General features: G+C 36.0%; 4 protein-coding genes across 4 annotated transcripts; 3 read left to right on the top strand and 1 right to left on the bottom strand.

Annotated features, from left to right (window-relative positions):
* The first annotated feature begins 938 nt into the window (after positions 1-938).
* LOC129246816 (ras-related protein Rab-30) lies at positions 939-8,743 on the top strand. Its single transcript, XM_054885444.1, has 3 exons — positions 939-1,391; positions 3,324-3,521; positions 3,588-8,743. Exons 2-3 carry the CDS (start codon positions 3,351-3,353, stop codon positions 4,086-4,088), a joined length of 672 nt encoding a protein of 223 aa, XP_054741419.1. The 5' UTR covers positions 939-1,391; positions 3,324-3,350; the 3' UTR covers positions 4,089-8,743.
* A 1,867-nt stretch (positions 8,744-10,610) lies between these two features.
* LOC129246815 (nuclear pore complex protein Nup154) lies at positions 10,611-15,216 on the top strand. Its single transcript, XM_054885443.1, has 2 exons — positions 10,611-10,894; positions 10,951-15,216. The coding sequence occupies exon 2, from the start codon at positions 10,962-10,964 to the stop codon at positions 15,171-15,173; it is 4,212 nt and encodes a 1,403-aa protein (XP_054741418.1). The 5' UTR covers positions 10,611-10,894; positions 10,951-10,961; the 3' UTR covers positions 15,174-15,216.
* A 1,882-nt stretch (positions 15,217-17,098) lies between these two features.
* Positions 17,099-18,652, top strand: LOC129246814 (protein valois). The gene is made up of 5 exons (XM_054885442.1): positions 17,099-17,540; positions 17,604-17,792; positions 17,851-18,022; positions 18,090-18,282; positions 18,336-18,652. Exons 1-5 carry the CDS (start codon positions 17,190-17,192, stop codon positions 18,514-18,516), a joined length of 1,086 nt encoding a protein of 361 aa, XP_054741417.1. The 5' UTR covers positions 17,099-17,189; the 3' UTR covers positions 18,517-18,652.
* A 1,202-nt stretch (positions 18,653-19,854) lies between these two features.
* Positions 19,855-24,443, bottom strand: LOC129246812 (uncharacterized). Its single transcript, XM_054885441.1, has 3 exons — positions 23,399-24,443; positions 22,101-23,089; positions 19,855-20,946 (listed from the first exon to the last, which is right to left on the bottom strand). Exons 1-3 carry the CDS (start codon positions 24,096-24,098, stop codon positions 20,056-20,058), a joined length of 2,580 nt encoding a protein of 859 aa, XP_054741416.1. The 5' UTR covers positions 24,099-24,443; the 3' UTR covers positions 19,855-20,055.
* Between the last annotated feature and the right edge of the window lie 398 nt (positions 24,444-24,841).

The raw sequence follows: 24,841 nt of genomic DNA, 5'->3' as shown, positions 1-24,841 counted from the left end.
TAAAGCCCACATATCCCCAGACAAGAGTTTATATATCTTGATATTTATGCCAGACAATATATTACCGGTATCCATATTGAAGAGCAAAAAATAAATATACATAGCTTGATAAATATGCTGAATTGTCAGTATGGTAGTTTGACAGCCCAATTTTCATTCATTTTTATTCACCGTCATTGCATAAATATTCACGCAATTGAAATGATCGTACAGTTTTGTTTTGTTGGTTTGCGTTCCACCAAATCTTCAACGTGTTGCGTTTCGCTACGTCTTTTTGATTACTTATAATGTAGAAAAATCCATCTCTATTGGGCTGGCCCATAAGCATCGTCAACGCGATGTGTGCAAATGTACATTTATAAAGCCGTCTTCAAAAGAAATTTAAATTTAAATTTTGTTGTTTATACGTTGAATGTGACAAACATGGATAGACAACATTTTCAAATTCCACAAATCGTTTGTGAAAGTTAAACCGTATAAACCACTCTTAAGTGTTTGTAATTACGTTATTGAATCATTGAAATCTATTAATTGAGGGGCGCTTTTGTGATAAAAAGGTTTTTTTTTTGTTTTCCTTTTTACTTTATCGCGTCCCTACAAGACGAACTCAGTTTACTTTTTCTGTTTCGTTTTTCACTTCTACCTTATTTTGTTTAGTGTTTTTTTCATGATTGGTATATTTTTATTTATCTCTTTTTATCAAGTAATTTAGATTGAAATTATTACAACAAACATCAAAAATGTGACGTCATGGCCAGCAGTTAGCAAATTATCTCTTTTGCTTTTCTTCGCAATACATAGTCTCCAATAGTTGGTACCTATTGCGAATAGCTCATAAATTAAATTAATGTCGTGAACATTACAGTGAACGTCACAGTGAACGCAGCCACCACTTACAGTAAATTCACGAGGGCTGGTCAGCAAAGCTGCGAAATCATGTAGGTACATATGTACATTTGGTAAATAGCATCACTCACATTAGTACGCAACGTAAATTTTATTTTAACATATTAGGTGGTACTCCAAAATCTTGAATACGTTTTGCAATAAATTACCAACAAAGATTTGTTTAGTGTAATTTAAAAAGCAAGAAATGTTAACATGGTTGAACAATAACTTATAAAGTTTTTAAATTTCTGAAGTCTTACGTGTATATAGTCAGTAGTTTATTTACAAAGGTTTCACTGTTTGTTTACATCCTCTAATTTGCAAGGTTTTGATAATTATTTTAAAGATTTTATAAAAAAGTTAATTAGTGCACACAGTGGTGATATTCTCGCTAAAAAGAAAACTAAAGAAACAATTCTTTATTAAAAAAGGGCTTACAATATAATTTCGGGCGTGAAAGAAAAATAGTTGAGTCACCAGTTTCAACTAATACGCAGGGCCAGGTGAGTATTGCAAAAACAAAAATTGCCTAAATTTCCATGTTTGTGAGCTATTTAAACATCATTAGACGGGTGGGACGTAATATTGATCATCTAATGTGCCTTTGTTGCATATGAACATTGTATGTATTTAGGAAAAGTGTCCCAAGTCATGATGTCATATGTATATTAGAAAGTAAAAACGCATATTTCAGTGGCAATATTTTTGCGACAGCCATCCACAATATTTCAACGTAGAACTTCTTGCGTCAGTGCCCCCAGAAAAGTCCTAAAAAAATAACGCTCTCCAATTTACCTTAGGACAGCTGTCGAGTGGATATGAATCTTGCAACAATACATGTGAAAACGTTAAGCTATGCTGTCCACATTATTTCTGAGCGTAATAATTAAATAAAAATTGTACCTATTTAAAAAATAATAAACGCCGCGGTCAGTTATTTGCATTAAGGCAAATTATAAAGGCAAACAACAAAATTTTGTATTAACTAGTGACTTGAAAATTAGAAAAATGATAAGATGTACCTCTTGCTTGCCTGAGGGACATAACATTTGAGATAGTTTCCTAAAGCTTATGAGGGAACCATAATCTGTGTTGTAGGGTATAACAACGGTTTAGTAACTCATAAATGTAGATATTCGGTTAGACACTTGTTATTAATAAAGATCCGTTGCTTCCATGTTTCGTACAACTCTTAAGCTAAGGTGGAACTTTTTTTCAAAGAAGTTCTTTTAATGCAAGCTTGCCGTGCCCTTTTTTCGTGTGGGGGATTAGGGGATTACTGCAGAAGGGTTAAGATTTATTTGCAAAACATATGAGGGACAGCTTTAAAGGTAATACTTAACATTCGATGAAGTTGAATGGGGAGAAGTTTTTTATAGCAGAACTGCCTGCTAATTGTGGGCAAGTGGGGTTTTTGTGCACCGTAGGTTTTGAACTCAGAAGCTTTTATCGGTTTGTCACAAATAAAACTCCGCTACCTCAGTCACAAAATAAATCTCCCACGACAGTCGGTTCTACGTTACCGGGATGACCTTGATTTACATCAGGTCAAGAATAGTCACTTCGGCAGCATTTGAAGGGAATGTTTATGTTGTTACAACAACAGCAATACAACCACCATTCGTATTCAGTCATCATACACAAATATTTGTTTTGCTTTGAATTGAACACGAAAGTTTAAATAACTAGCGCTGCGATATTGCAAAAAGCGGTTGCATCGAAACTGCGTCTGCTCCTGCAGATATCGTTCGATAGAAGCAGAATAAAAATATATACATACATGTATGTAAATGTGTTCATCAAATTAATAAATTTAACTATAGTTCAAATTTTCTAGTGAGCTTTTTTAATTTTTGCTTTACTATGATTTTTGCATTTAATTTTTATATACTCCTTCCTCCTATTTGTGTATTTTTTATGAGGAGCTTTTTCATGGCAGAAATACACTCGGAGGTTTGCCATTGCCTGCCGAGGGGCGACCGCTATTAGAAAAAACTTTTTCTTCATTTTGGTTTTTCACCGAGATTTTAACTTACGTTCTCTCTGAATTCCGAATGGTAGTCACGCACCAACCCATTCGGCTACGGCGGCCTACAAGTCCGCCCAGTCCAGTCCAGTGTATTATCTCATTTTTTAATGCTCAACTATTTACCTTAATACCTTTGGTGCCCTGTGGCGAACGCCTCAAGGTACTACTGCTTTCCATGCTTGTCTAAACCCTGACCACCTATCTTGGTATCAAGTCGTCGAAACAGCCCATGTTCTGGGCCTATTGTTAGGTGAGGCTGATGACGATGACGCTAAGCAGCGATCTGTAATATGATACAACAATAACAATGCAATATTAAAATTTTTTTATTTAATATAATATAACTTTCTAATTCATAAAAAACTTGTTATATTTTTAATTCACTTCACTTTTTACTTGTTTTTAGTAAAAGTGGAAAACAATTTGTGCATAAATGGAGGATTACAAATTCCTTTTCAAAATTGTGCTTGTTGGGAATGCGGGCGTCGGAAAAACTTGCTTGGTGCGGCGATTCACACAAGGCTTATTTCCCCCCGGTCAAGGAGCAACTATAGGTGTTGACTTTATGATTAAAACTGTGGAAGTTGAAGGTGAAAAGATTAAGGTAAAATATGGATAGTACGATAAATAATAAATAATCATTAACATAATTTTTTAAATTTATACTTAGCTTCAAATATGGGACACTGCTGGCCAGGAGCGTTTTCGTTCTATAACTCAAAGTTATTACCGATCTGCTCATGCATTAATCCTTGTATATGACATAAGTTGCCAGCCGACATTTGATTGTTTACCTGACTGGCTACGCGAAATACAGGAGTATGCAAATTCAAAAGTTTTAAAAATCCTTGTCGGCAATAAAACCGATCGCGATGATCGTGAAATACCAACGCAAATTGGAGAAGAATTCGCCAAACAGCATGATATGTATTTTCTGGAGACTTCAGCCAAAGAGGCGGAGAACGTCGAGCGCCTATTTTATGAAATAGCTGCTGAACTTATTGACCAAGCGCGAAGTAAGGATGGCACAAACGTGAATAAGGCATCTGTAGATGCTATTGGACTTGGTAATTTTGGCACAAAAGCAACTCAAAATAGTTGTTGCAGTAGTTTTAGTAGCAGTACTAGTCAATCCACAAGCGAAAGCAATAATAGTAGAAGCAACACTTAAACTTGTGCAGCTGAATAGAGGTGAATCAGTAAATAATTAATTTGACGAATATAGATTTTAAAAATGTAGTTAAGGTTAAAAATATATGTACATGTAGACATACATGAGTACAGACGACTATAGAACAACAGATCGGTCGGCATATTCGTAGTCTCTGCATTAAGTCAATATTTTGTAAATGGGATTCCCTTTTCCTTTATCTGCAGTCATTGGCAGCTATCATATTCAGTACATTTACTATCAATTTCTACGTCGTAACTTGCGGTATTCGCTGCAAACAGCGTGTAAATGTTCATAGGTGTTTGTCTTCATTTAGCTCCAGTTCAAGTATTATCTATCTAATACTCTACACTCGGCACACCTGCCAAGCCAGTGATATCGATATGGTCAAGGCCTTTGTACAGAGGAAATTAGCAAAAGCTCAAATTTAAGGACAGTATAAAATTTCAATTGAGCAACATACTCCAAAATGGTATACAGACTTTTATTTTATTGCAACTACCATAACAATAACAGTTTACAAATTCTCATAATTGCCGGTATAAAAATTATATATCGCCGTCAAAAAGTTGTATATTAAACCAGAAAGAGCTCGGCCCGCTTTGCAAAAATAAAATACAAATTTCCATCCTGGCGCCATTTAGTAAAGCGGATCTATTTTATTTTATTGTAAAAGCATTTATTCTCACGTAACCAAAATATATTTTGAATGTGAGTTGAGTCCAAAAAAACTTATAAACAATCATTAGCATGCTCACAGCTCAGTAATGATTCGGCTCAGAGGTTTCGCAGTCTATAGGCAACATATGTACACACATCCATCCAATTTTATTTATGTATGTACATAGATTTCGTTGGCCGAGGTTCCCGTCGAATATAGAAGCTTGTGCGAGAATGCCATACGGCAGTTCGAAACCTACTATGGGCATGAAACGTCTAATAATCGAAACGGATTTATTCTCGGGCGGTCGCCCCGTCAGCAGGTAATGGCCCTAAAAGCATTTTTGTCTTAAGAAAGCTACCGTTCGGAGGCGGCAAAAAACCATTTGTCCATTTGTAGGACAATATCAAACCGCGCACTTAAAATTAAAGGAGAAGCTCGGCTGCACACCTAACGAAAGATGTACGCGTCAATTACATGTATATACGAGTGCATATATATATTTTTGAGTTTGAACATGCAAACAACATTTCGTTTTATGAAATGTATTAGGGACTTTTAAAGAAGCTAGTAAGTTAATATTTTGGTTGTTGTTGAATGTTTATATGAAGGCATATTTGAGCTTCTGAAAAATGCGATTTTGGACGTTTTTAACTAATGCCGGCGATATATTCGTTAGAAGTGCCGAGTAACTGTGTTGGCACACCTTACCACAAATGTATATGTATTATATATGTACATGAGTATATATATATTATCGCAATGATTCCTATATTATAGAGGATTTGAATCTTGATTCTAAGTAGCTTGTATTGTAGAAAAAAGCGGAAGTTAACCTCGGAATTGCAAGCGCATATAAAAGTATGGATGTATGTATGTACAAATGCATGTACGATGCACTAGCATTAATATTTTTAAAAAGGCACATTTGCAAAGTGTTCGTACAGATTTAAGCGTTAAGTTAGTCAAAAATATATTTATAACTAATTTGATAAATATTTTTAAATTTGCACTCAAAGTTTAATACATTTATCCGTCCCTGTATTACTACATATTTTCAGTTATTTTGTAACAGGTGATTTGATTACATCACTCTGTAAAAAGAATCCTTTTCATTGATATTATTGTCTGTGGTCTTGCATATGGAAACATTTGAAGGAATTAACAGCCTCCAGAAAATCAAAAAGTCGTAGCATTATAATTAATTACACGGGCCGACCAAGTTAAGCTAAATAATTTTACCAGAAACTAGAGTATAGTTTTGTTTTAATAAATCTAATAATCGACTGTTTTATGTCTTCGAGGTCATTAGTAGATTTTTAAATATTGAAAAATTTTTAAATGCGCTATCTCGGGGAAAAATGATATTGGAGCAAACTCTACGGTATATGTAAGAAAAAGAAAAGTCGTGATATTACGTAAAAGAAAGTCAGTGATATACATAACCTAAAATACAGGCCGTGTTTTGTACTTTGAGCGTAATCATAACTCTGGATTTTAATTCTGCACGTCTACTCTAGTTTCTGGTAAAATTTTATATCGACCTGTGTTACTTACCGATTTTATGCACTTTTTTACACACATTTTTTTGTCAAAGCATTCGACACTAACACTTCAAAGTCATATAAGATAATGTGTAAACCAATTAATAAGCTTCATCTTAATAAGAAAATGACTTTCAAATAAGAAAAATGACTTTCTCTAAAAATCTTTGGTCGGCCACTAAATAAAATTTTACAAGCAGAAAAAAAACAAATATTACTAGCTGATGAGTAAATTTTTGGTTCTATCTCTTTTGGTGTTTTCTTCTAAATTTACATCAGAACTTAACTTTTAAATACTTTTAGTTTTTTTTTTGTCCCATTAAATTTATTAGAAATGACTTCCATTTTTGTCACTTTAAAAGAGAAGGATATTTTCTTGTTGTTGTTGTTGTATCAGCATAAACATTCCCCATACTTACATACGGGGAATGCTGCTGGAGTGACAGTCCTTGGCCGGATATAAATCCGAGTCGTTTCGGTAACGTAGAACCGACTGTCGTGGAAACGAGGAGGAGATTTTATAGTCATATTCGCTAATGTTTAATTTTCATATAATAAATTCAGCTATGTATTGAACCCTCACACATCGCACAGTTCGCAACTCCCTTTCATTTTATTATTTAAAATCAGTCGGACAGCTCACAATTTTAAATTGAAATGAAAAAATTAAAACTACGATTTGTAATGGGTGATGGATGATACAATAATTTTTAGAAGGTAGTTTCACTTCAAAATTATTATTATTAACCGGGTCTATTGAAGAACATGCAATGTTGCCACTGTTACAATATTGAAATTGCAAATATATTCTGATTGACTCAGATATCAGGTTTTGTACTATAACTCCTTCAGTTAGATAGCTAAATTCGTCAAATTGATCAGATATCAGCAAAATGGGGGATATATCTTGTAGAGCACTTATCAGGGTGATTTTTTCGCAACCAAGTCAGTCTTACTAGGCAAACCCTCAATTTAGTTAGTTGGGGTGACGTGATGCATTCTAGGCCCTCCTGGTGGAGCTCATGAAACAGTAGGAGTTGCTTCTGATGGAGGTTGAGAGAGTGCTTTGCTCTTAAGCTTTACCCCAGGAATAGGAAATTTAAGTCGCTTCATAGCTGCCTCTTTACAGATATTCAGCATTTTGCAATATCTAGGAAAGCAGCAGCTAATTTTTTATGATGAAAATTATTCAAATTTTATTAAAAATTTCTCAACTGATACGTTTGGCCTTTCTTTGGACAAATAGGTGGATTTTTTAAAATAAGTTGGTCCCATAAAAAAAAAAGATACACCGTTTCTTTCAGATAGCTAACATGGCGAATAAGAAGAAGTGAAACTACCCAATAATTAATGTGTCATGGTCAAAAGGTTAAGAATTAACCCTTCAGGTGCAATGTTGAAGTCACTTCCTCATTATTTAATGTGCCTTGGTTGCCTATTTTTTGCATAGTAGGTAATATTAAGCAACGTGAACTTTGTTTATAGCGTCCATTTGCTTTTCGTAATTTAAGTGGATTTGTAGGGCCACGGCGCTAACGTGTATTAAGCATATATGTATAGTATATATACATATTACCGTAAAATTTTTCACAAATAACTTAATGAGATTTATTGTTTTTAAATTCGTGCCACTAAAAAAGTTTCACTTCAAAACTATCATAAACTTTTGCTTTCCGAAATTTTCGAAAAAATATGTATGCGTCTCAATTCAAAACTCGAGAACATATTTTCACTGATTGGTTAAAATCTGGAGTTTTTCATGAATCTTTCAAACCTAAAACTACAACTAACTACTAATTGAAAAACCGAAAACTTTATAAAAAATGTTTATCAATAAACAAATGCAGATATATAGTGGCTGTACTGAAAACCTAAAGCTGTTAATTTTAAACGACCAAAAGAGAAAAGTATGCATGTGTATGTATTTTATAATTAGTATTAATTAATTTTGCAGAATTATATTATGTTTTAAATAAAAGAAATTGCGAAATTATGAATGCAATATTTTATGCACGGCGAATCCTTTTACAGTTATTATGAGTATTCATTTGGCATTTTTGAAGAATGTAAACCTATAGCTACAAACGTGTTCATAATTATATTTATAATTTAATATTTTATAAAAGTATAAGCTCATGCAATTATATTTTCCTTTTACATCACCAATACTTCTGGATGTATTGTATTTTATTTGTAGCAATACAAAAATTCAAATTCCAGATGCAGCTCTGCACTGTGTTGCTAGCCTGCGTAAACTTTTAGTTATTAATAAAGCAAAAATATTGTGCAATCATTCACTAAAGGATCTCGTTTGCAAAAATGTAAGCCAAAAAAAAAAATGGGTGAATGAATAGATGCTAAATGACTAAATAATTAATCATAACAGAAAAAATAAGAACATTTGTTCTAGATTGTCAATAAATACTAGAAGATGAATTTTCACCACAAAAGTGTACATAATGTCTTAGGGAAATGAAAAGGAACTATCGTACTCGGAAAGTTGTAAAATGGTTGTTTTTGTTTTACAGGTTAAATTTTAATACTACAACTCTAAAAGGTCTTTACGGGAATAGTGCTTGTAATATTACGTGAAATATATTAAAACCTATGTATAAGTAAATAAAAATGTAATAGGAGTATTCACACTTAGTGCAGCAGAGTTTAAATTCGGTATTTAGGAAAGCTTTCCATGCATTTTGTAAAATGAGTACCTGAATGCCGAAAAAACTAGTACCGAGTTGCATGTTGCATACATGTTACTATTGCATCAGCTGTTTGTCATTCACTTTTCTACTTAATTGTTTATTTCGATGTTTTTCAATTATTAAGTATAACACGAACATTAAAAAAATCATTTTAATCGGTTACGTTACCGGGAAAGGGAAAAATAAATGCGTTCAGACTTATAGGCTCGTCAAAATTAATCCATTGCTTCCTTTTCGACACCGCACTTGACTTAGAGCTGAATCAAAAAGAACATCTTTGTTTACAACAACGATTTCATTGTGGCATTTTATGCGAAATGCCAGTGAAATATAATACTTTAGGCTACAATGGGCCCAATCGAATTCATTCTGACAGCTCCATTATAAACTGGATTGTTTATTTTTCTATAACACCGATTTTCCTACACCACCAATTTATTTGAGGTTAGTTTGCAATTTGAAGGGATTAAAAGGTCTGTCACAGTGAACGGACTCACACACGGCAACAAATTCGGTGATAGCTTGTGTTTTGTTTGTGAGTAGAAACCGGAATGCAAAAAAGTACCCAATTTTCTAATTTTGGTGTAAATTATATATGTTCAAAGGAGAACAATTTTATATCGCGCAGATTGTTATCGGTGGGGTTTTTTTACAATGCCGAATTAATTAATATTAAATTAATTGAGCCAATGTTAAGCATACATATCTCTTTATACACAACACAATACATATAAGATTTGCTGTCACGATAGAAACATCTGTTTTGTTCTTACATGCGGTAATATAAACCATTTTGAGAAGCATTTCAGGCCAGACCAACGTATGCAAATTATTGAAATTTATTTTGAAAATCATGCTTTCGTTCGCATTGATAATTTACAAGGTATAGTTGAAACAATATATTATTCAGAAAAAGTAATCGGTCGCGTGATTCCTTTGGAGTACTTTCTCCGGGAATATGCAAAGTCGCATACCTAACTAATGAACCAGAAGTAATTGAATATTTGGAAGCTAACATTCGACGCGTTATTGCCGAAGCCAAAAGCCCGAAAACATACTCAAACGTTAATGTCAGAAATTATCTGTCAAAAAGGATTTTTTTCAAGAATGATAGATTGTGCCATCCCAGGGGTGAAAGAAGTGATGCAGAAAAATGAGCGAGAGCAAATAGAAAGCGAGAAAAAAACTGCATTTGGAGGCTGTAATAATGTTTAATATTTTACTAAACAAATTTTAAAACAAGTAACTTGTTTACTTTCCGTGTTGACCACGCCATAAACCGCCGATTCTGTCAAATTCTGATTTATTTCCATTCCCGCTGAAGAGCTAATAAAAACAATACCCTTAAAATAGCCAAGGCGAATTTACACAAGGTGGATTCAATATCTGCTGATTTGTATTTTTGCGATTTTGTGGTTTGAATGTCCAAATTTCAATTAGAAAGTAAACAGTGAAACAAAAAAACATCACTTTGACATTCAAACCATCAAATCGCACCAAAAAATAAAACAAATCAACGGATATAGAATCGTCACCTTATTTGAATTCGCCTTGACCTCAGCATTTTGTAATCACTCGTTCACAATAGACAATTATAAAAGCAACCTTGGTTTATATATTTATGATCGCTTATTAGATTTTTAGCCGGTGTGAAGACATTTTTAACATTCGCGGCAAAACGGGTGTGAATGTTTGGTATAGTAAAATTAAAAAAGGGTTGGCTTTGAGAAAAGTTTATACATATTAATTTAAGAATAACTAGTAATACTATTAAAGAAAACATCTCTGTGAAGCCGGTGCGTAGCGACCCAACTTTCTACCTTTCGTAAGTGCTTTGTTTGCACGCGGGAACAACACGCATCCCAGACCTCGACACATTAGGTGCATGAGAACTAAGTAAGTAATTCTAAATAATATTAAATTTAATCATTTATAATTGTGATATAAATTAGTTTAAGCTAAAATGCCGTCAATAAACTCATCTGATTTCCTGGACATGGCTGGTAACATATTAGAGCGAATGGATATACGAGACAGTTCATCGCCGGGGTTGCTAGATGTGAAAATTAATCTCACTGGAGTAGCTCAGCACGGTTTCGCCACAGCCAGTGGACTGAATGACTATGATTATCAAAACATCTCTAGTTTATCATTGGGCCCTAAGTCTGCGATGCAAGTGCACACAGTCAATAAAATTCCAATCCCAGCAGAGATTTTAGAGCATTTCAAGCATATAAAGTGCCATTGTATGATGGGATTGTTTCCCGAAATCGGTAGAGCGTGGTTGACTATTGACTCTGAAATTTATATTTGGACTTATGAGCAAGCGCGTGATGTTGCGTACTACGATGGACTAAATCATTTAATTGTCAGCGTGGGCTTGGCGAAGCCTAAAGCTGGTGTATTCATTAACGATGTGAAATATTTATTAATTTTGACAACGCCAATTGAAATTATTGTATTGGGCGTAACATTTGGTGATACCACCAAAATTATTTCATCCCCCATGCGAAACATGCAAAGCACCACAACTTTCGAAGAAATGCAACTAATGAATAAGCCAATATTCATACTAAATTCTGATAATGTCGCTATTAATGTTGTACAATGTAGTCAGAATGGACGTATTTTCCTTGGTGGACGGGATGGTTGCCTTTATGAAATCGATTATCATGCAGATTCTAGTTGGTTCGGAAAGCGTTGCAAAAAAATTAATCACTCTCAAAGTGTTGTGTCCGCCATGGTTCCTAGTTTTCTGAAACTCTTTACTGATAATGATCCAATCGTTAATATCGTAATCGATGACAATAGGCAACTTCTATATGTATTAACGGAGAAAGGGTCTATAGAGGCCTGGAATATTGGTGCGGACTCTGGCAGTACGCGTCGATTTGCGCGGGTATCGCAGAACGAAGTTGTGCAGCGTGCAAGTAGTATTTTAAAAACAGTTGACAATTCCATATTTAACAAAATTAAATCAATTTGTCCTTTATCTAGTGATGATAGCTTAAATTTAAATCTACTTGCCATTACACAAAGCGGTGTACGATTATTTTTTGCTACTAGACCTCTGAGTTCAACTTTAAGTGCTAACCAACAAATGCAACAAACACAATATTCTCAAACTCTACAGAAGCAGACTTCCACAAGCTTTTCATCTACCGGTACTCCAGGTCTGGTTTCCACACAATCGGCTCAAGACTATAGCAAGCCTCAAGGATTATATTTATATCATGTTCGTCTTCCCCCCGGCTATACACCAAATACAACCATAAACAAACCGAAGCAGGTTCACTCTGCATATTATAGCGAAGGCACTCTACTATTAATTTCTACATCGCAACAAGACCAAGATCATTTATGGTCTATAAGTTCAGCACCTTTTCTGAGTCGCCCATATTTGGCAGAAGCAACAGCAATGCTTAACTTAGACGGAATTGTTTGGAGTCTAGCTGAAGTTCGGGATAAATGTGAATCTAAACTAAACTCAATTTTACGTAAAGCAAAAAAACCGAAAAAGGTTGTATTGTTGACTAATCAAGGCGCTCATATTATTGCTTTATTAAAGCCTGTGGATATACTTCAGCAGTTGCTTACCACCTACAATGGCCCTCATAATGAAGCTGTGAAAGCTTTCTTTCAAATACAAACGGAATGCGAGGCGTGTTCAACTTCTTTACTTATAGCTTGTGCGGATCAATTTCGCAATACAGATTTGGCGTTATGGGCTGCGCAGGCATTTCTTCTATACGGCGGTGAGCCTTATTATCACTACCAGATGCTTGCAAATACACAGGGTGCTACGTCAAAGATAAATCCAATGCATCCTTCATTAAATGTAGGCCACCAAGGTATTGACCGTAGTACACCACAAATGTTTGTTTCTACTCCTATGCCACATACTGCTGGTGGGGGTATGCAAATGCCGCGTTCGCCACAGATTTCACATTCAATGCAGCAGTCACAGTACCCGTTGAGTCCTATATCAGGTCAAGATGCTGGACACGATGGTGGTTTGATCGTCAATGACTATTCCACGGTCATATATTCTGCCAAGCATGACGGATTGTATTTGTACGTTGCACGTTTACTTCGTCCCATTTGGAAAAAACGTTGCGTTGACTCGAATTTATGCAGCACATTAACCCAGTGCGATTGTACATTAATACTTGAAGACTTATTTTCGCTCAAGGTTTTTATGGATGCTTATATCGTGAATGAAAGTTCTGGTATGACACGTAATATGTATTCGGCTCAAACAACTATTTCAAATGGTTTTAGTCATGTACTCCCATCTCACAACCAGCTGACAACCCACGATCAACGGAATGCCACCGAGCAAGCACAAACGGAAGAGAAACAATCCCTAAGCGCTTTGTATCAATTGGTTAAACATGTTTGCGAAATACTATCACTGTGGAAAATCCTATGTGAGCATCAGTTTCAAGTGCTGTCAACCCAATTAGCAAAAGAAGAACAGACAATTTTGAGTTCGTCCACATTTCGCGATCTCACTCTTACCCGTACTGAATCCTGTGCTTTACTAATAGCTGCGCTAATTAATTCATATCTTAAAGATAATGCGAGTGTTAGCATCATTTCTGCTAAATTGAGGGAAGTTTGTCCCAACTTATATCGCCATGAAGATGCTGTCACCTTTAAGGCTACTGAAATATTGTTGTCTGCTAAAAGTTGTGAAGCATCTGATGCAAAGAATGAAAAACTGCGTACAGCTTTACAACTCTGCAAAGATGCTGCGCCAAATTTGCCTCTACAAAACATATGCCAGCAATTTTCTATAGCCGGCTTTGGCGAAGGGGTTATAGAATTAACAGCAACATGTGCAGCTAAAACCGACCCAGAAGAACTTGGTATACGATATTACAACAGTGATGAGCCCACCGAAGATACGGAGGGATATGCCGCATATTCAGTCCGCATGACATGTTACAAAGAGGTCCGTTTGATGTTGGATACTATATATCAAAATTATTGTAATGCTAATGAAACGCAGGAGTTTGAATTGCAACGACAAATTTGTGACACCAGCGAAAATAGTTTCAGTGTTCAAATACGCAAGCTAGTAAATTTGGCCATACAAATAAAAGATCCACTACTTCACATCACTATATATCAGTGGTTGATGGCACATGATATGATATCAGAGTTATTGGCATTACCTGAGCCAAGTCTGGGGGAATTCTTGCGCCGTAATGTACTAAATAATCCCGGAAATCTTAATTTAGTCGATTTATTGTGGAAGTACTATGAGAAGAATGGTCGCCATGCAGAGGCTGCAAACATTTTAGATAATTTAGCCAGCACTGAAAGCGAATTAATCTTACTTGATCAACGTATTGAATATCTAGCAAGGGCAGTTATGTGTATGCGCAATGATAGTTCGGGCTTTTCTATAGCCAATGGAATCTTGCTTAAAGAGCTAGAGGATAAACTTGAAATAGCGCGTGTACAAAAGTGCATACTAGACACTTTTTCTGCATATAGAACGCCGGACAACAACGTTTTACAAGCTATAAAGAAACTCAATTTCACATTGTACGATATAACACAGCTCTATCAGCAATTTGCCGATCCCTTTGATTTGTGGGAATGTAAGCTAACTATTCTGAACTGCTCGCACCACAATGATCCATTGTTAATTGAAACAGTTTGGAGTCAAATTATTAATAAGGCTGTCGAAGGTGCTGGAACCACACAAGAACGGTGCACACGCTTGTTTACTAAGATAGAATCGCTCGTAAAGGAGTTCCGCGAATCTGGGCATTGTTTCCCATTAGCATTTATTATTCGTGAGCTTGAATTGAAGTCATGTCAGCTCCGTTTCCCCGAAGGCATCGTGCCTGAGAAGCTGGTTGCCATGAATATAGATATTGAGCTTTTAATGGAATATTACTTCAGAATGATTTCAATGAATGAACGTGTTTGGGCGAATGAAGGTAACGAGTGGCATCTTGTGCAATCGTCTATACGTGTGGTAACTTTACTATGTGGGAACATGCGTTCTATATGGCATCGATCGAAACGACGCATCCTTGGAAAGGCGCAGGATATCGTATCGACTTGTTTAAGTTTCTGTTATCAAAAACCTGATACTGAGCAGTTACGAAACTCTTTAAAAGCATTACAATGTCAACTGCAAGATAATTTATTGTGAAGATTTTAATTCATTTGTTAAACAAAAATAAATATTTTAGAAACAAAAATCGACAGCTGTATTAATTTCGATTTGGTGTTCGCTTTTCTACATACATATATCAAGTGGAAAGAAGTCCTTGAAGGGAGGTTCAAGTAGGGCTAATTTTCTGGGGCGGCAGCCTCTGGGAAAACCCGGTCAATGGCCGACTGTCGAAGAAACGACGCTTGTGACGGTTGTTGTTGTTGTTGTAGCAGTAATACAAGCCCCGTCAGTGTAGGGTGTATCACGGGTCGTCTTCGTCTAGCTCATCTAAAGGTAGGTATTTAATGATAAAAACAATGAAAGCAGATTTTTTTTAACTAATTTTTTGTAAAGATGGACCTTTCACACTATCAAATTAAAAAAAGTTTTCGAGATATCTTGATTTTAAAAAAATATTTTTATTATTGTTTTTTTTTTTTTAATTTTCCCTTAAATACCACTCGTAGTTTTAATGTCTCTACAAATTGTATACCTCTTCACTTACCTATCGATCCACATATTTACTTTTTTCAATTGAGCCATGGTTATCTTCAAGGATGATAGATTACAAGGTTTGGCCATTGAAAGCAATGTTGTGAGAGTAAATTCGGCTGCACGCCATAGAGGATTGGGTAGCAGAATAGCAGAGTCCATTATTTTCACACGTACTTACTTTCTTTAATTCAGTTGTTCTTCAGACTATATATGAGTTCAGAGGGCAACGAAGTAATATGAACAGTGGTTGATTTGATTTTTTTTTATCAGGGCAATGAAGAGAAATCTTGACCTGGCCAGAGGTGTAACGGTGTTTGGACAGGATCGAAAAAAATGTAGAGGAGCGGTGGGAGGAAAATTAACTCCCATGGTTCACCTAGAAGAACGGCTATCAGATGGAAGAAAGTAAGCTTACATTTAATGCCGCACATAATTACTCTCCAATTGTTGTTATTATTGTAGCAGTATAAACATTCCCCATACAGATATGGGGAATGCTGCTGGAGGGACAGTCCTTGGCCGGATATAAATCCGGGTCATTCCGGTAACGTAGAACCGACTGTCGTTGGGAACGCCAATTATTGTTTTGATTGGTATTGCATTTTTTCTTTCAAGATATGGGCTAACTTGAGAAGGCGGACGAAGAAAAATATTTGCGATAAGGCGGAGCTTTACTGCCATCGGTGGAAATGTAAAGGCTGCATTGGAATGACAGTGGTAGAATACGTCATAGTGCAGCCTGAGGCAGCACTTAAAAAAATGGCAGAGACATCAATGTTGCAGCTGGATGCATTAAACTGACTGACTGCTGCAGTAAAATACTTCCAAACAATTTATTATGCTCGTAATCTCTCCTAGTGCTGAACTGATGTTTTGTTTTTAGTACAAATATTTTTTTTGTTTTACATTTTATGGTGTACTAAAATTTTTTTTGTTTAATAAAGAAAATATATTTGATCGAGTTTTATGTAATATTCTATTAGTTTTATGGCGTAAATGAATTTTGAGTGTTAGTGTTCCTGAAATAGAAACACAAACATATTTTATAATGTTTAAACCAAATTCTCATTCTAATAAGGTCAGCTGTATTCGGAACATTGTCCATTTTAAGTAAAAATTGTTTAAATAAGTGGAAAAAATATTAAATCTTGCAATATCACATTAGGTGGAATCTCCGTAAATGAGACGAATGCAACATAGTCGACATAAAGGATAAGCGAATAATTGAGTTACAGGCAAAGACGATAACGTCTGTAGATGAATTGCATTTTCACTGTAAGTAAATATGAACATATTATCAGTTGTCAAAACCGCGAAAAAAAAGTAGCGATTTTCGTAAGGCGCCACCTTCTGTATTCTGTATACCGTACGTATGTTTTAGGCCGTTTGTTGTAATTCTGTTTCATTTCAGTATGGTAGCTCTGTGGGTAATTATAACCTCTAAACAGTTCGGCATTTGAAACAATTTCTATAATCATCAATAAATACTAGGCGGTTCAAATCAGTATTAAAATAAAAATGTTTCCTATAAAGCATGGTGTGATATATAGAACACCGGAACAACACCAGCCTCCAGATGACACCAATCTTGCTGGCAATACGGAATATCCTAATCTGAACTCGCGCGATTACGCGAAGAGGCCATTAAATCGGCATATCCGCATGCATCAAGCTTGGGAATGTATTGCTCTTAATACAGAGCAACAGGCAATAATAGCCACAAATAAATTATCGGGGCGTGAATGGGCAGGATCGATTTGGGGATTTGAAGATGTTGGCGATGGGACCAAGTTGAAACCAGCAAAAGCGTGCTACAAACTGCAATGCCAAACGCTAATTTCCTGCTTGCAATACATTGCAGATAATATTGTTAGTTTAAATATCAAAATATAATATACTTGGTGTTAAATTCTATATTTCTTTATCACTCAGTTCCTTGTCGCAATGCGGTCGGGACGTGTACAAGTATGGTCCACCAAATCTGAGGTGCGCAGCCCCCAAACACCTTACTGTATGTTTTTGATAGGTGACAAATGTGAGCATATGCGTCCAGTTACGTGCATGAATGTGAAGGCGAATATGGAGCATGCAATTACCGGCAGCAAAGATGGCGCTTTGAAAGTAAATATTTCGCTAATACCTTTGCAAAACTTTTCTAGCTTAAATTTTATTTCGTAAGGTTTGGGATGTAGGTTGTGCTGATCTTATCTCCATTCACACTTTTCGGTATGCACATACTGATGTAGTTACTGGTGTTGCCGCGTCAAATACGGAGACTTCAATATTTGCAACATGCTCATTGGATCATAGTGCTTTACTTTGGGATGACAGATTAACAAGACCCGCAATAGGTATTACCATGCATATACATTTTCTTTTCATGTATGTGTACAAAAGTGCAAACCAAATATTTCCCAGCTCTGTGCGAAGATCACCCCTCTCGCTTTAAAAATTTGGCATGGGCTGACGTCAACGAAATTTCCAATGATAATATGGTGTATTTAGGCGATGAATCTGGTTTTGTTCATGCAGTTGATAAACGATTACCTCACAAATTTGTTCAGAGCTCCAAATGTTTAAACAGACCAATTCATAAAATTGTGCCAAAAGGGTAAGTAAGGAAATGTCAACTGATCAGGTATAGTAATACGATTTATTTTTCAGAAATAAAATAGCTGTTATTGGTGACACTAATATAGTGAAAATAATTGAAGCGACCGATCACAGCACCATTTATACAAATGTTGAGGCTGAGAGTTTTGTGCGAGACGGCGTTTGGCGAGGGGCTTCAGAACTGTTAACAGTTGGATATGAGGGCAAACTGCGTATACATAAGTTACAGTAATCAAAGTTAAAGGAGTAAATAAAATTTGGTTAAGTTTTTACTATTATGATATTCTTTAACCAGATATAACGCATTTAGAGTATATAATTTAGTTAAAGTACATCAATAAAATATGACAAGCTAGTCTTAAAACAGATTGACGATCTAATCAATATTTATCATTAACACATAGATTAATAAGTACCTTGTTGGTAATTTGTTGAATCATTGCATATGAGCCGAATTTGCAAGACATTTGGAAACTCGGAGGTCCTTTCATTCCCACGATAGTCAGGTTTATGTTCTTTACTCGACCTGGACTTATTTATGTTCGGTCAATTACTGGCGCTCCTTGAACATATCCAAGATAATGCTCGTAAGTTAATGCAAGTTTTTTAAACAGTAGTCGCTTCTTGCATTTCTATCATGATAAAGCTTTCCTGAGGGACTGTGTTTCTTGCCCTGCCTATAGTTAATAATCCAGAGGCTTACCACAAATCGGAGCAGAATCTGTTATTTATGCATCAGTGCTGGGCACCTTCTCGGCATATGTTCGGTGGCCTCATCTTTCTCCCTACAGAACCTGCAAGTTCCATTTGAGTATATTCCTGGTTAGTAAGATGATGATTCAAACCCCGTTAGAATTCCTGTGATAATTCTAAAATTATTCTTATTTAATTCCATAAAAATCTTTAAATCGGTATAGGCTAAATTTACTCATCATTGTTTTTGATTACGATAAACCCGGTAGATTGTCGCAGTATGATCTTCTTTGTCTTCCCTCTACTTCCTGATTAAGAGAAGTTACCCCTTTCTATTGTCAAGTCAAATACATAGTTCTTTTCATTAATTCATTGACATTTCATAATGGCAAAACTTTCGCCTCAACAACGTTAATAAATCGTACAATTGTAATCTGTGAAAAGTGTTCATGGCGCGCTCAGGCCAACTTATGGTGTACAGCGATTATGCCCATTTTTGGCTTAATAGCCACGTCAATAAGCAATATCACACCTTTGGACTTTTATTAGAGGGGTTATGTAAAGTATAAAAGCTTTGTGGATAAACCAGCTTCGATTGAGGTATTGGAAGCCAACATTTCTAAAGTTATTCATGAGATACCGACCGAAGTTCTCCCGCGAGTCATCCAAATTTGGTGTTTACGGGTGGCCGAATTACGACGCAGTTGAGGCCCACATTTAAAAGGGATTATCTTGAGCACCCTTCACAACCTAGCTTATACGAATTATTTTATATTGTATTCATTTACTGAGTAAATAAATCAATTTATTAAGTTTTAACTGCCTATAAAAAAATAATGTTTCATTACGATTGTTTTTTATTTAAATAATAAATATTTCAAAGTTTATACATAAAGGCAACCATAAATAAAAATAAAAGAGCCATACAGATATAATTTTAAATCAGTTGTTTTGATCCTCCGCTTAACAATAAAAACGAACAATAAAATTTAGACATAAACTTGTACATTACCAATATGCAATAATACACAATTCGTTTTTTTATACACTGGTCAATCCTATTATGAATCAATAGTGATTAACTCATCACAGACAAAATGCCCTGTACTATTGACTCTGGTATATCCAGGGGTTTGTCACATAATTCGCCAGTAGTTTTGTCCATCATATAAATTTCGTTCACGACTTGATCTGCATTATCGGGGTCTAGCGTAGAGACAAGTACTAAAGAACCATGCGCCAAGTCAATTAATATTTGTTGAATATCACACTCATCTACGTCACGATGCGTAAACGACATAGGTGTAGCAGGCATTGAATCCATTAATGTTGGATCTTCGTCCTCTTGCAACGTATTTACTGTCCCATCATCCAGGTCCACAAAAGTTTTACTTTCAGCTTCTGCTGCTACCATATTCGTATGCGTTTCATTATTTGGTGTTAATATTTCTTTATTATAATCCTCTACACCAGAACTTGTAGGTGCTATAAAGCCAAAGAATTCCTCCTCGATTTGGTCTAATCGGCTCGCTATTTCTGAACTTTCTTCAACATTACTTTGAGGAATGTGAGAGTTTAAAAAGTTGCTATCATGACTGGAGTGGTGCTCAGCTTTGACTGCATAGTTTGTAGCATTCGCTACTTCAAGTTTCACAGGCGTGATTTCGCGTGGCATAGTTGGCAATGTCATTGGCGCTACCTCTGTTGATGCGGTTTCTGCGGAGTTATTATGCAATGTACTCTGTTTTTGTCGCGATTTTTGTTTTTTTGATTGTTCAGTTGTGGGGTCATCGGGAGGACCATTTGCGTGCTGGGTTTGTGATATTTTGGGTTTTTTAGAGCTATCAGTCTTTTTCTTTTCGCACGCGTTGGACCGCCGACTCAGCTTACGTTTAACAACGTTTTCATTCTCATACACATCATCACCGTTTTTAAGTGCACGGGCTGCTGTACTGCTGTTGATTTTGACCTGTGAAATTATTATATACATGGTATAATACATACGTACGTTTATAATTGTATATTTTTTTAGGTACTTAAATAATCTGCTCAGGTAGGCACTCTAATGCGGTACAGAAGCTTAGTAGAATCTTGAAACGGATCCTATCACCGAGTGGAAGCATAGCTCTTTTAGCCGATGCTTCGATCATATGTTTGACACGGTTTGAGATTGGGGAGTAACTAAGACCTCGACCTCAGTGAAAGCTTGCCTTATCGAGAAAACGGTTGTACGAACAAGGTGAATACACCAAAACCGAAAAAAAAACCATACCTTCTCTCGAGCTTTCGGAACATACCCGCGGTAATGACGAGCCCTAGCATATCGGGAACCACTGGCTATTTAACCAATAGAGATGTATGCGGTCGCTCTTAGGCAAGGGTAATACTTGGCCAAGGAGCACAGTATCTGATGCTGGTCCAGCTAGTAACCGATCTGATAGATCCAACACCCGCCAACGAGAGCGGTCACAAATCCATAACTTTACTGCTGGACGATCCCAGCAGGGCTGAACTGTGGAGATAAAGTGCTACCAAGATAAGCACAAAATCCCCTGTCGACACCGCATGATAAGAACGGACATCACCCCAGCTACTCAGATGTTCTTTAGGGAGGCGCAAGGGTCGGTAGACCCACAGTACTTGCAGGGAAGAAAGGTCCGCAGGTGGACACAGCCAAAATAAATTTAAGCAGTTCATAAGCCTCCCCAAGGACAAACTGAGAATGCCGATGAATAAATTACGCAGTCATCTGCACCGATACGTGAGATAGTCCACCGAATCCTGTCATTTTTGCGACCAATCGCTGGTAGTTCTAACACACCTTCTTCTCGAATGCGATGCCATAGATAGAAGTAGAAATCTCGGCCTTGTAGAAGAAAGACACACACGTTCATTCCAACTCAACTTAATCTTAGGAAACTGGGTTTGTATGAGGTATTGTGGTGAGAAGAGTGCAAGATACCTTTACAAGTATGTCGAAGTGCAAACCTCCTTTTAGTTCTATTCTATTCTAAGTATTTAATTACAACAATAGTAAAATGCAAAAAGTTGCTCCAACTTGTCCCAGAAAAGGAAACTTTCAAACTGCAAAGCTGTACATAATCACATTTTTTTTCTTTTTACCTTTTTAATTGTTTTAGCCTCTTTTGAATGTATTTCCTTCCACCGCTGAAGCGCTTCTTCCCTCTCTCGTTCTTCAGTCTCTAGTTGAGTCTTTAAATCATCGATATTAAAAAGCTTCGGATATAACAAAGCTTTGTTTATTAATGCTAAATTGCTGCGTTCTTCTTTTTTAAATTTAAGTTTTAGATCACGTCGCGTACGTTTCGGGAATAATTGGCACATCAGTGAGAAGTCAGTGCCCACCGTTTGCAAACACCGATAAAATTTTATCGTCTCTTCAGGTGGCCATTCCTTGGTACGTTTTTGACGCTTATAGAAACCGTTCATGCCAGTGTTTTCATCGAGAAATATTAAAGACGAGTTAGCAAGAACTTTGCGAGCCTCTTGTTCTGCAGTTGTTTCAATTTCCAACGTTTTTTCGTCGAGTATCAGGTCTCCATTTGCATTCAACTTTAATTGTGGCACCGGCATTGCAGTATTTGTTTTATCACTTATTTCCATTTTTGTATCTAATGTTTGCTTCGCATCACTTTCGTCTACTGTACACTCTTTTTTAATATTGGGCATCGCTGTGCGTTTCTCCATGGGATTGGTAACCGGATTATAATAGATTAAATCAAACATTTTTAACGAAGATTTGTCGAGATTCCCATTCACAATACGGCAAGAGAAATCACGTCGGGAATTAGGACGGTTCGCATGATCTTCATTTTTACGAAGCTTCGATGGCGTTATAAATGAATCTGAAAATGCGGAACAATTCGATTCCGTGCGTATGCGGCCATGCCCCATTGTAGGTGTGAATTTGTGCGGTGTGTAATGATGCTGCCCTGTAGCTGAATTTGTTGAAAGCGGTGAAGGAACCATTGAAGCTGAGTAGTGACGCTCTCTCCGATGTGTAAGTGGATTTATTTTTTGTGCAGTTGAAGTTTCTGCCATCTCTCCTTCTGGGACTGACGTTGAGTCTTGCGATTGTATATCGGTTAGCGCTGGATACGTACAAGATACATTTTTGTTAATAAATTCATTTAAATTTGTATAATAGCAAACATAACTGAGTGCAATATGATTTTTATTAAATATTTACAATGCTTTTGGAGTTAAATTTTTTTTTAATACACCAAAATTTAAAAAAATAATCTGAAATCAAAATTTTTAATTTTGCATAAAGTGTGATTTATATGGTTTTGATTAAAGAATGAATATAAAAAAAAATAGATATTTCGAAATAATTGTACAAAAAAAAATTATATCGTACACTCAGATATGCTCTCTGCTGTTCATACATATATACTGACTTGAAATGTCTTCAGATGGTCCTTGTACCGGACTTGCTGTGCTGACAAAACTATTACGCCTCTGAAATAAAGGGATAGGTCGTATTCGTTGCCGCGCTTGTTGCTTTAGTGGAGAAGGAACTTTTTCAGGAACAGTTTTTTGCATGTCTAATTGCAATATACTCTCTTCCATATCCGTATAGAAAGCATCCTCTGCACCGACATTTGCAGTAACTTGGCTATTAACTCGCACATATTCAACACGAGCAGGACATTTAAATGAAGTGTCGGCGTTTTCTACTACCTTTTCGTTTTTGGAAATCTCATTTGTTTTGATTTTGTCGGAAGATTGAACCTCCGTTTGTGAAACCGCACTACTTTCACAATTTGAATAATTTCCATAATCTCTTTCCGAACTCTCGCCTTTACCCTTTACAGTTTCAATAGATCTTTCAGTGACGGGCTGATTACTTTGAAGCTCTTTCGTTTCGGCAACAGGAGATGCTACGTCATGAAATTGGTTGTCCTCTTTATTAGAAAGAGTGGAAGCTTTGGATTTGCTACCCTCATTTTCAACGAGAGCATTAGATAACCCATCAGATTTGTCTGCAGCGCAATCATCGCTTGCGGATTTTAACGTTTGTTCCGATTTGACATCCCGTGATTTTCGTTTTGTTGTCAAAAGCGCTGTGGCTTTTATTCGGGGTCGGCGCATGGCCATGGTGTTATCTATGTCGTATTTTTAAATAACTAAATGTTATTATTTTCAGATGTCTTAAGTAGTACTGTGTAGGTTTTTGGGTGACCAACTATATTTGTGTTACTTTAGAACACGTTGCTCTAATTCGTCACCAATATTCAAATTTATCTACAACTTTCGCCGCTCCTTTTTGCCAAGAAACATATATTCAGTAAGAACGCCTTCCTCCGATACTTTAAAGTTTTTAAATCCCATTTCAAATAGAGGCAGAAACGCGAAAAAATTAACCTCCACAGAAAATTATTAATTCTTGAGTGGTTTCACAATCATGTTGATAATTTTGCCAACAATGCACAATATTTTTGAATTGAGATTACAGGGTGAGCAGAAAGCCTAAATCTGTGTTTACGTAGGCACATTTAAGGTGTGTGTTGTAAGTTTACAGAGCCGAGTTAGAATAGAAATGGAGTAGGTGTTTTTAGGATAGCCCGTTCATCTTTTTGTTTTTGAGAAATAAAGGTGATCTATTTAGAGATATCGAATTATAAACTGAAATGAAACAATAAAAATTAAAATTAATTGGGGAATCTTTATTATTTTTGTGTATAACCATTAATGAGATTTATATTTATTTTTTAAAGATAATCCCTTTCAAAAGTTGCCCGCAACTGCGTCGTAATTCCTCATCCGTAAACACCAATTTTGAATGACTCGCTGGAGGAACGTGGTCGGTATCTCGTGAATAACTTCAGTAAAGTTAACTT

This window comes from Anastrepha obliqua, chromosome 5, assembly GCF_027943255.1.
Source record: "Anastrepha obliqua isolate idAnaObli1 chromosome 5, idAnaObli1_1.0, whole genome shotgun sequence".
NCBI lineage: Eukaryota > Metazoa > Arthropoda > Insecta > Diptera > Tephritidae > Anastrepha > Anastrepha obliqua.
This window is presented reverse-complemented; position numbering and strand designations above follow the sequence as displayed.

Bases quoted from the DNA above. Each gene is read 5' to 3' on its own strand.
- LOC129246816 (XM_054885444.1), top strand. From the start codon at position 3,351: ATGGAGGATTACAAATTCCTTTTCAAAATTGTGCTTGTTGGGAATGCG. The intron at 3,522-3,587 runs GTAAAATATGGA...ATTTATACTTAG, and splicing joins TTGAAGGTGAAAAGATTAAG to CTTCAAATATGGGACACTGC.
- LOC129246815 (XM_054885443.1), top strand. From the start codon at position 10,962: ATGCCGTCAATAAACTCATCTGATTTCCTGGACATGGCTGGTAACATA.
- LOC129246814 (XM_054885442.1), top strand. From the start codon at position 17,190: ATGTTTCCTATAAAGCATGGTGTGATATATAGAACACCGGAACAACAC. The intron at 17,541-17,603 runs GTTAGTTTAAAT...TTTATCACTCAG, and splicing joins AATACATTGCAGATAATATT to TTCCTTGTCGCAATGCGGTC. The intron at 18,023-18,089 runs GTATTACCATGC...AATATTTCCCAG, and splicing joins ATTAACAAGACCCGCAATAG to CTCTGTGCGAAGATCACCCC.
- LOC129246812 (XM_054885441.1), bottom strand. From the start codon at position 24,098: ATGGCCATGCGCCGACCCCGAATAAAAGCCACAGCGCTTTTGACAACA. The intron at 23,090-23,398 runs GTCAGTATATAT...GTACGTATCCAG, and splicing joins ACCATCTGAAGACATTTCAA to CGCTAACCGATATACAATCG. The intron at 20,947-22,100 runs GTAAAAAGAAAA...ATAATTTCACAG, and splicing joins AGGCTAAAACAATTAAAAAG to GTCAAAATCAACAGCAGTAC.